Source organism: Salvia miltiorrhiza, chromosome 1 (assembly GCF_028751815.1).
Source record: "Salvia miltiorrhiza cultivar Shanhuang (shh) chromosome 1, IMPLAD_Smil_shh, whole genome shotgun sequence".
NCBI classification, from domain to species: Eukaryota; Viridiplantae; Streptophyta; class Magnoliopsida; order Lamiales; family Lamiaceae; genus Salvia; species Salvia miltiorrhiza.
The window spans coordinates 47,479,512-47,490,108 of NC_080387.1; the positions used below are offsets into that span (position 1 = coordinate 47,479,512).

General features: G+C 40.7%; 2 protein-coding genes across 3 annotated transcripts; one reads left to right on the plus strand and one right to left on the minus strand.

Annotated features, from left to right (window-relative positions):
* Nucleotides 1–201: 201 nt before the first annotated feature.
* Nucleotides 202–2,494, plus strand: LOC130987936 (20 kDa chaperonin, chloroplastic). The gene is made up of 6 exons (XM_057911648.1): nucleotides 202–393; nucleotides 491–695; nucleotides 1,213–1,392; nucleotides 1,473–1,628; nucleotides 1,824–1,901; nucleotides 2,016–2,494. Exons 2-6 carry the CDS (start codon nucleotides 507–509, stop codon nucleotides 2,187–2,189), a joined length of 777 nt encoding a protein of 258 aa, XP_057767631.1. The 5' UTR covers nucleotides 202–393; nucleotides 491–506; the 3' UTR covers nucleotides 2,190–2,494.
* Nucleotides 2,495–2,959: 465 nt separating this feature from the next.
* Nucleotides 2,960–9,591, minus strand: LOC130987920 (auxin response factor 19-like). 2 transcript variants are annotated; one of them, XM_057911630.1, is made up of 13 exons: nucleotides 8,692–9,591; nucleotides 7,707–7,819; nucleotides 7,529–7,624; nucleotides 7,182–7,238; nucleotides 6,921–7,076; nucleotides 6,756–6,840; nucleotides 6,586–6,676; nucleotides 6,343–6,507; nucleotides 6,051–6,246; nucleotides 5,839–5,977; nucleotides 3,902–5,649; nucleotides 3,523–3,713; nucleotides 2,960–3,444 (listed from the first exon to the last, which is right to left on the minus strand). In XM_057911630.1, the coding sequence occupies exons 1-13, from the start codon at nucleotides 8,732–8,734 to the stop codon at nucleotides 3,264–3,266; spliced, it is 3,261 nt and encodes a 1,086-aa protein (XP_057767613.1). In that variant the 5' UTR covers nucleotides 8,735–9,591; the 3' UTR covers nucleotides 2,960–3,263. The 2 variants fall into 2 exon arrangements, with proteins under 2 accessions (XP_057767613.1, XP_057767621.1); XM_057911638.1 differs by lacking the exons at nucleotides 7,707–7,819; nucleotides 8,692–9,591 and having other exon boundaries at nucleotides 7,462–7,541.
* Between the last annotated feature and the right edge of the window lie 1,006 nt (nucleotides 9,592–10,597).

Here is a 10,597-nt window from a genome sequence, read left to right on the forward strand (position 1 = left end):
TACAAAGAAAAAAAGAAAGAGGTCCCCGCGGCCCAAGCTGTTACGCCTCTGAACGGGCTCTAACAGATATGAAAATAATTTTTAAGCTATTACAAAAAGACTAAATGGGCCACTATCATTTTCACTACAATAAGCCCATTGAAGTCCAAACAGAAAAGCCCGCAAACGCAGTTGAATAACCGAAGGCTCGGAACACTACCTACCAACATTAAAAACACATCCAAAATATTCTAGAACCCTCTTATTATTTGCAGAAAACCCCCTCCTGAACTTTCTAGGGTTTTGTTATCCTCTTTCTTAACCAATCCACCATTTTATCATTACTACCCATATCTTTTCCTACACACTCCTCTCACTTAGCCTATCACCACTTTCCTTTCTCATTTGTTTCAGGTAGCAATCTCGTTTTATTTTAACATAGTGGATTTCTGAACTGCTTCTTGATTAATTGATTGATATGTATAGTTAACTAGTTTTTCTTGATTGTCAGTTTGATAGCTGAAGAAATGGCAGCTGCACAGTTGACCTCCGCTGCTTCCTCAATTTCAGCAGCAAAAGGATTTGCTTCATTTGAAGGTCTGAGAGCTACGCAGTCTGTGAATATTGCATCGTTTTCACCTCTGAAGCAGAATGGACTATCTTTCAGGTCGTTCCGTGGCCTTGTTGTCAAGGCGGCTACAGCTGTTGCCCCTAAGGTAAATTTCCCCTTCAAAACTACTCAATTAATGTGTGCTGCTTTCAATTCGGCGCTGCGGCTTCTCCTAATTTATTCTGTTATGGACTTGATTTTCCGAGCACTTGTGGTGATATTTTAGGTTTTCAATTACTGATTGTAATTTGATGCTTTTCACCATTTTACTTGCTTAAATTTTCGCGTGTAATTAGTCTAATTAGTGCGAGAAGAATTATAAGAGATCAGACAATGGTTAGTGGGATGCTTCAATCTTTCCTATGCTAAATAATGTTCATAATTATCTAGAATTGTTTACGTATCTTATTACTCTGGATCCCAAAATCGAAGCATTGGCATTCTAATGTATCTTTACTAATTGATTGATATCTTCGGTTCCTCTATGAAGCAAATCCATATCCATAGGTATAGAATCAAGAGTGCACCTTTTCTTCTGTATGATTCTGGTACCGTTTTGCTTGTTTTGTCAGTGTTTAGAAGAGTCATAATGCCGCTGACCCTATTTACTTGAACCAATTCAGTACACAACTCTCAAGCCATTGGGCGATAGAGTGTTGGTGAAGATCAAAACAGCTGAGGAGAAGACATCAGGTGGTATCTTGCTACCTACAGTAGCACAATCAAGACCCCAGGGGGGCGAGGTTGTTGCTGTAGGAGAGGGCCGGACCATTGGAAAGAACAAGGTGGAGATTAGTCTGGAGGTATGATTATAGTCTCCTTTGGTGGTTTTATTTATAATAGAGATGATCTTGTGACTTATTCAAGTAGTGCCTCTGTGCAGAATGGGACGCAAGTGGTATACTCCAAGTATGCAGGAACTGAAGTCGAATTCAATGGGACCAATCATCTCATATTGAAAGAGGATGACATTGTTGGTATTCTTGAAACTGATGACATTAAAGATTTGAAGCCCCTTAATGATAGAGTCCTCATTAAGGTACGTCTTGCATTGGTCATTCTATTCATTCCAGCGTATCAGTTATCTGCTCTCACACTAATTTATGTCAATTTATGAGAATGGGCTAGCTGCCGAGAGAATCACTGTTTACCTAATTTGAACTCCCAAGTTATTCCTCTGAAGAGTGTGAATTTAGTCTTAGGCTGTAGTAACGGGAACAATTATTTTGTTCAGGTAGCCGTGGCTGAGGAGAAAACAGCTGGTGGTTTGTACTTGACCGACGCGAGCAAGGAGAAGCCTAGCATCGGAACAGTAAGTTGCTTCATTAAACTCTAGTGGATTCATTAAGTTTGTGGTGCATTCTGGACTGCATAGTTAACGGACTGGAGGAGAGTCCTTGATCACTCAATTGGTCTTCAACTGCAGGTTGTTGCTGTTGGGCCTGGTCCCCTCGATGAGGAAGGCAACAGGAAACCTCTGTCAGTTGCACCTGGAAACTCAGTTTTATACTCCAAGTATGCAGGGAATGATTTCAAGGGTGGCGATGGGTCGGAATACATAGCTTTGAGGGCGTCGGATGTGATGGCTGTCCTTTCATAGGTATATCGAGTCATAGTTTTGGCACGTTAAGTTGTACCGGGAAAGTGAGAATGAGAAGACCGTGGTGGTGTAGGTCGAATGCCGATTGTCATTTAAGTGTAACGAAATTTTCTTGAGAATTTGGTAGCATTGTTCAAGAATCAAGACACTAGATGGAGGCTGCTTGCTCATGATTTGTGTTGCTTCATCCATTCTCCAACTACCGTATTAAAACCGAGTCATGAATTTGATTCAGCTTTAATATTTTGTGCCTGAGCTGGACGTAATAATTATATACTTGGAGTTCATTTTATTTGACGATTTAATATGTTGCGTGTGAGCTGCACAAAATGATTAATTTGATGAACTATATTACAATTGATGACTTTATATGAGTGTATCTTTTGAAGGCGTTTTGTTTATATAGCTTGGATTGTGCACAAGCGCAACGAGCTTAAATAACAAGAGATTTCAAGAACAAAATATGCTCGAACTGGTAAAGCTCTGCTAGTGATATCCCTCATTGAGTTGAAGGTAATGTAATCTGAATTAAAGTTCAGTTGGATCAACCAATCATATTGTTCAACTTTTTGGTTACTGAAGAATTGCCTAGGAAGTAAATACTGATGTGCCTTATTTGGACAAAAATTGAAATCCAGTGCCCAAATTTGAATTCACTTGAAAATTTTCAGATCTTGGCAAAGGTTATATGACCTTTAAAAACAAAAAAAAAGTGTAATAGTTATGTATTTACAAGAAATTAGACAGAGACATGAAATGACAAGAGCACATGAAGGCAGAAGCAAGAAAATACTTAATGAGTGTATAAAAGCGTGGTAATCTAATGCGCGAGGGAGACAAGTAGAGTCCTCAATTGGTCTCAGCCCATGAAGCTATACAACGTTAATGGGAAGAAATTTTGTCTTCCACCAACAACACATCATCAACCTATATGTCTCAAATCTTCTACCTAATCCTAAACACCTCAAATTAATTACACCAATCAGCCCCTCATCGGCCAAAAGGGCTCATCATTTACAACTCAAGCTTCTCTTTGTCGCAGTCAGATGAAGTCAATCGGTGAGAGCATTACATTTACCGGTTGAACGAAGTGGCTGAATTATCGTCGTAGTGCACCCTCCACGCGTTACCACTGTCCGTTCCGCTACACGCTTGGTTCGCCACAGGCAGCTGAGCTAGATCTCCGTCCAAGCTCATCTGCTGTACCTCAGCGGCTGACAGTATCTTTATGCTCTGCACACAGCTCACAAACTCCCTGCAACAGACAACATTTACTGTTATCAACTGTCCCTTGATGTCCCGAACAAAAAGACTAGTTGTTTCTAGTACGTACTCCCAAGGATCATCTCCCACAAGTAGTATGTCGTTTTCGTGGTCTACGTACACAAGCTTCCACTCGGTGCGCTGAGGGTCCTCCAGAAGACCCTCAATGCCAAACATGCGAGCAAGATCATTCCTCAGCTCATCGTACCCTTTGTAACGATTCACATCTATGGTTCTCCCCACCGACCCACGCTTTTGAACCTTCATATTTTCACCAAACATTAGAGAGAATCAGTAGTGAAGGGTAACAACACTAACGGCCTTCATGCATGACTTCTGGTTACTTCGTATTTTCAAAATGTATTGTAAGTTTCCAAAAGGTTTGCTCAAGAACAAAAGTAAGTAGTATGTGTATGTGTGTGTGATTGTGTAGAGAGAAAGATACCAACCTTTGTATATGTTCGCATACGTTGAGTCTGGTTGGGCCACAACCCACCGTTCATAACCCCCGTCTCGTTTAGAGCAGCATCATTCGAAGAGCCTGGTTTGAAAGACATATTTGGCACTCCAAATGACTGAGAATTGATCCCGGAGGACAAATCCGTCTCAATATCCCTCGGTGTCCCACTGTAATTAGAGAGTAAGTTCTGGATGTCTTTTCCAGAATCGAAACCCCTAGACAACAAAGCATCGGGCGCCAATCCATCAATAGTAGCCGTGAAAGGGAGGCCGTTCCTAGTATGTGACTGAACATCGCCATCCAAGCCCGTTAATGGGAAACTCTGTTGGAGACCACCGGCATCCAGGCAATACGAGGTAGCAGACGACGTGGCATCCATGTGATCAGCAGCATTTATCTTGAACTTGGGCTGCTCCGGAACCTTGGAGTTGGCTAATTCATGCTTTATTCGAGCATCTAGTTTGTTATGACTCTCCTGTACCAAGTTAGAAGGATGAACAATTGTATTATCTAGCATCCCAGGTGTCCCTGTTTGGTTCTTCATGAAGCTCGGTTGCAGGCCATTTACATTGTTCTTGGAAGGCGATGTTGAACACGATGGAGCATCGCCATCAGTATGGCTAGATTGTTGTCTGGCTAAAGGTGGAGTTTTTTGCTGGCTATGAAATTGGTTCGTGGGAAACTGTGGAGACTGCAAAAGAGTAGATGCAGAAAAGCAGTTCCCATTCGTTTGCTGCATAGGAGCAGAGAGATGTTGTGTCTGCTGGATTTGTTGAACTTGCTGTTTCTGAGGCAGATGCGGCTCCATCATCGGATTTAACGGGGCAGACATTTGTTGCTGGTGCAGTTTCTGGAGAAACTGCAGCTGCAGCTGTTGTTCGGAAAGATTCTGTTGCGACGTCTGTTGCACTATGGGCCTTTGGGATAAGTTCTGCTGCAACCCGCCTTGTTGAAACTGCATCTGCTGCTGCTGCTGCTGCTCTTGAGATCTCTGCAGCAGAGTAGAAGGCTGTTCGACGTGCGGCTGGAAAGGCAGGTCCTGAGTTAGAGACGTCACAGGAAACGATGTTCTGTTAGACGAGACATCGTGCTGCTGCACTGGTGCATTTCCTGTCAGTATCTGTTGCTGCTGCTGCAGTTTCGAGTATGATACGGCTGTCTGCTGCAGATTCCTGCTCACGGCCTGCTCAGAAGACATGCCGCTCGTTACAGGAGGCAGCAGCATCGACTGCTGCTGCTGATGTTGATGCTGAAGGGGTTGCTGCAGTAATTGCTGTTGTTGTGTCTGCTGAAGCATCTGGGATTGCGTTTGCTGCATCTGTCGCTGCTGCTGCTGCTGTTGCGGCTGTTGAGCAGGCGTTGGAGACTGCAACATCTGCTGCAGGTGCTGCTGCTGCTGTTGAGACCACGGAACATTCGATTGCAGCAGCTGGTTAGCTTGCTGGTTTTGATGATTTCCTTTGCTCATTTGAAGATTCTGTGCGGCTACACCGGGGGATTGGAAGTTCAACAGTTTCGATGGATCATCACTGCCGAGATTGCTCTGTAGAGCAGTGGACGAGACCATGTTAGGATACAACCCCGATTGATTAGCCGACAGCTGATTATTCTGTTGCATATTCATCCACTGCACGAGGCTCAGACCAGGAAATATCGAGCTCGAAGCATCTTTCAACCCAAAGTCGTCTGCTAGCCACGGCATGCCTCGTTTGAACATATTCTCTACATCAGAATCATCTGTAGATAGCACGAGTCAGAGATGAGGAAGGGGACGAGGAAATAAACAAGGATCGCAAGAACGTCTGCAAAATTTAGACGTATTTGCATACAGGTGTTAGTTCGCACGTTGCGAGTACTATCTTTTGAGAAATGATAGTATAACGCAAGCTCGTCTTATCACATTTCAACATCGAACCATTTCTTTACCTGGGAAACCTGGATGCCTGGGTAGCTTTGGTCTGAAAAATGGAGGAGGGCATATGTAAAAGGGAGTCACGACAGGCTCGATATCCCAAATCGAGACTCTGCTAGGACGTTCCCCAGCCGTTGATTCGTCCCATCCGACCTAACGACAAGGATTCGTTAAAACATTTTGTTCCTGCAACTACGTTCAACTTTTGTGAGTTTAGTAGTATTACCTGGAGATTACGCCATTGTGAGTTTTTCCATCGAATAGGATCCAAATCGCTTATACCGGTTACAGTGCCCATGTACCTCCTCACTCCCGACTCCTCGGTCTCAAACATCATCCTGAACCGCATGCCCAACGAAACTTGTGTGTACATTGCTTTGTTATACTTGGCAAGCGGAATCACAAACTCCGAAGGGCTAGCCCTGTTAGGACCATATACATCGACGTCATTCTATTTTTCATCTCGAAATTATTAGCATCAAGGCGTTGGATAGTAGTCTCAAGATAGGTAATTTTACCTTGGATTATAGAATATGGTAAACGGGCTGTTGTTTGCAGCAGCGTGAGCTGCAGCAGCAAGAATTCCGATATGCATACTGTCGCTTGATATAACAGACGAGGATAGGGCAGGCTGCTGCCTATTTGCTCGTCGTATACCAAGGAGAAGCTGCGACTTTTCATCCCTAAATAGTGGAGCGTGTTGAGTTATGGGAAGGAAGGAATGTAACGATGCATTACACGTCGATCTAATATATCGGTACCTTATGAAAAGCACAGCGTCACCAGCTATAAGTCTTTTAGAACTCACAAATACACTCCAACCTGTTGTCAGTAGGTGTCTTTTCGGTTGCCCTGCAAACGTTAACGAAATATCTCTGTAAGCGAATTTAGAAACACGAGACTACGAGACAGAATCTGAAACGGAATATACCTCTATAAATATGTCTGAATGTCCATGTTTGGTCATGCAAGTCTTTAGCCGTTAGCTCCTGAGCAGGAGGTTGCATCGAGAAATCCTGCAGGAACGAGTCTCGGGTAAGATTAAGAGATTTATCACTGCATCAGATTCTACCACATCAATGGTGATGAAAGATACCAGAGATGGGAAGATCTTCTCAGCTGCTCGACGAGGAACTGAAAAGCCTCCATGAGTGCTCGTGTCACTTGCCGTGAGAGTTTTACAGAAAAATTCAGTAGGTTGCCTGTTATGCTTAAGGCCAATATCAGACACGAGCAACGCTTCCTGGTCATACTGTAGTATAAACGAGTTAAACGTTGTTTCTGATCAGTTACGCTGAATTGCCTATCAAAAGATGGTCGTTTTGCAAAACTTTCGATCAATGTCAAAGTAACAGACCTTAGTGACCGGTAGAAGAGTCATTTGCGCGTAGACCTCGTCAGTTTCAGCATCAGCCTGATGAATCAATCATATCATCACGTATACATACAACACAACCAACACAACAGGTGGGAGTGAAGAGCCGTTGAACTAGAAAAGGGAAGAGGCGCATTGCAGATGACTCACAAAAGACCATTCCCTCGGACAACAAGATTAAGTTTTGACAAAACAAGAATCCAATTTACCATAGTCTATCCCAGTTATGAGCATCAAAACATGCTAAAGTGTGCACTCGCACCTAAATTTAATCACGATGGACTTTCATTTGATAAACGCTACGTGAATGCCATAAGAAGTTTCCATACATGTAAGGTGACATTGTGGAGCATGCAGATCAACTTCGAAGGAAGATTGGGATAGCTTGGGATACCGTCAGCCTCTTTCTGCATCGATGCTGCCACCTGTCCGTAGAAAACGATCATTCATCGAAACTGAAAGCAATCTTACGTAAGACTTAGGAAACGGAGAGAACAGGAAACGTACTTGTTCACTGTGACCTTGAGGAAAGTAGACGACAAGGCTCCCCACGGGTGGCAAAGAAACCAAAGGCCCAGCGCAAGCATGCCATAACTCAGAGTTGATAACCTTTTTTTCGCCTGAATTGGTAAGAAAAAAGTACTAATTTTAAACGGCGAAACGCAAGATTTCATAACTGTTTAGTAGTTTAAACAGCACTTAATTCTAAACACTATATCATTTTAGATTTCAATCAGAAGAAACTTATTCATTCTGGAAACAACCTTCTTAATGAGTTCACATTCTATCAAAGCCAAAGGCAGTCAAGTGCATCTCAAAAGAGACTCATTGATCATATATTTGATATACAATCAAATTTAGCAATAGTTATACTTTCAAAATAAACTTTAGCGATTCAATTACTTACACTAAATAAAAGAACATAACTCCAGATAAAGAATACCAACTCTGGTTCCGTACACATGTCACAGTAGGATTCAATTCTTTAGTGTAAAAGGACAAATACATGAAATCAAGAATCAGCCATGAAAACAGATCCAAAACTGATAAACTTGTATACAAAATTTGAAGGAGTAAAAAAAAAAAAAAAAACGATTTCTACAGCAGAGGAACAAAAACCGAAATCCTAGAAGCCAAAGTTCTTTCTTTAAAACTCCTAGTTTCTTTAACATACAAGAAACTAATACTGGTAAAAAAAATACATAAACATAAGCAGATCGTGCTTATATCACAACCAATTGCAAACCTCACATAGTGTTACTGTTTTGACTCAGCACAAAAAAAAAAAAAAAAAATTGAGCTAGAAGCTAAAAATTCCAGTCTTCATCCTTTTGAAACAAACAAGAGGAAAATATGTGCAAAATTGTAAACACAAAAAAGGCAAAATTGAGCCTAAAAGAAAAGATGGGATTTCCAGCATTAAGCACTTGAAATTCAGTAATATAAAACGATGGAAAATCCGAAAACGAAAAAAGGGAATGAAGAAAGAAACCTTCAGCTGAATTTGCCAAAAATCCATTAGATGGAACCTTCATTGCCGCAGAAATTCAAGTATACACTCTCCGTCATAAACCAAAGCTTAGCGTTATTATATCCACCCAAAAAGAATACTTTCTTCTTTTGAGCAAAAGAATGCGTCTCAAACAACACAAAAACAACCGCCTCAATGCATACTCAAAAATCTCCCAGATTCAACAAAATTCCCACAGCTTGCATTCCGCCTCCACTTCATCTTCCTTTCACATTCAACAAAAAGATACCCTCTTTATTTTCTGGGTTTCAAGAATATAACCCAGCTGAGAGACTGAGGTCCGAAAACACGCTTCTGCGCCAAGAATCCACTCTTAAATCGAGCTCGCAGCCAGAAATGAGCTGGCCCATGAAGCTCCCGCAGGTGGCCGTACACTTCCGGGGAATTTTCTTGGACTGGAAAGAAACTTACTGAAAATGGAAAGGTGTCGCCCACGTGGGTGGGAGCGGCGGAGCAGCCGGGATCAAGGCGGTGCGAGAAGGGGGAAGGAATCTTGGGACTCGCCGGAAAACCCGCAGCCAATAAAAAGCCGGCTTCTTTATAGCAGAGGCCTACTTACTAGTTAGTGTAAGAGACTCGATTAAATTATCATTCCGTCATCGTATAGTTGTAATAATATTAGTATAAAATTGCTGCTGTAAATCTGTGTAATGTATATTGGGTATACGTATGTATTCGTGTGCGTGTGAGTGTAGGGTCGGTGTTTGTAGAGAGAGAAACAGAGAGAGGGGCAGGCCGACATTAAACCAAGCGCAGAGGATTAAAGAAAGTAGGAAGCTACATTGCGTGTTTCGCTCTTTCATGACATTTTTCTGTATTACGTAAACATTAATCTTCAATTTTGGGTTTATTACTCGTTAATTACAATTATGTGCCAAATTATGCGGCTAACACACTGTTTGTTCCAACCTTACCATTAATTAATCTCGTTCGAGGTGTTTCAACTGTTTCACGATCACGTTAAATTCTTTGTTAACGGATCTGTGTATTATACTCTTATCTAATTAATTAATTAATTAATTAAATGTGGAGAAATATGCTAGAAACCCTATTTAATTTAGTACTTCTATAATCATGAGATGATAATATTGCACGGTCCCAACTTGTTATTATTAAGAGGATAAGTTATTACTATATTTATATAAATATACAAATTCTTCCCAAGCTAATTTTGATATGTGTGTAGTATGCATGTATGTATGTATGTGTGTGTGTGTGTGTGTTTTTTTTTTTTTTGAGATAATGTATGTATACTTATTATGGCGTGAGAATTGTGATTATCGATTTAATTAAGCTGTAATTGTATTCGAATATTTCATTTGTGATTAGAGCCTTCCCAAATTACTCAACCTTTTATAGAGGGGAATTACTCAAAGTTAAGTCAACTTTAATGCCATTAAAATCACTCCAAAGATAATTTAAAATGGAATTGGTGAAATAAAATTATTAAGCAACAAAAAAGGAGTTGTTATTATTTAAAAAAGATGGATTATAGACTTCAAATCTATCCTTCAAATACTCCACTTCAAATGCAACCTCAAGAGATAAACTTGTACCAGATATTCTTCGGGGGGTTTTTTTTTTCTAATGTGTTTTAGTTGAAAGCAGAATTAAAATAATTAAAATAATTAAAATTAAGGTTATAAATTGCATACAACAACACCAATTGTATTTAATTTTTAGTTTGCATTTACAATGCGATTTTAAATATTGGTATAGAAAAAATTAAGTGATTTACGATTTGTGTGGTTTATATCATCGATTAAAATTAGATGAAATTAAAAATAATGTGGTTGTCAAAAAAATACATATAGATAATTATGTGATTTTCAATTTTGGAATGTAATTGCTTAAGATGGTCTGCAAA

Coding starts and splice junctions, on each gene's coding strand:
- LOC130987936 (XM_057911648.1), top strand. CDS start 507: ATGGCAGCTGCACAGTTGACCTCCGCTGCTTCCTCAATTTCAGCAGCA. Junction 1,393..1,472: donor AGGTGGAGATTAGTCTGGAG/GTATGATTATAG, acceptor GCCTCTGTGCAG/AATGGGACGCAAGTGGTATA. Junction 1,902..2,015: donor AGAAGCCTAGCATCGGAACA/GTAAGTTGCTTC, acceptor CTTCAACTGCAG/GTTGTTGCTGTTGGGCCTGG.
- LOC130987920 (XM_057911630.1), bottom strand. CDS start 8,734: ATGAAGGTTCCATCTAATGGATTTTTGGCAAATTCAGCTGAAG. Junction 7,625..7,706: donor CTCAAGGTCACAGTGAACAA/GTACGTTTCCTG, acceptor TTCTACGGACAG/GTGGCAGCATCGATGCAGAA. Junction 5,978..6,050: donor CACAATGGCGTAATCTCCAG/GTAATACTACTA, acceptor CCTTGTCGTTAG/GTCGGATGGGACGAATCAAC.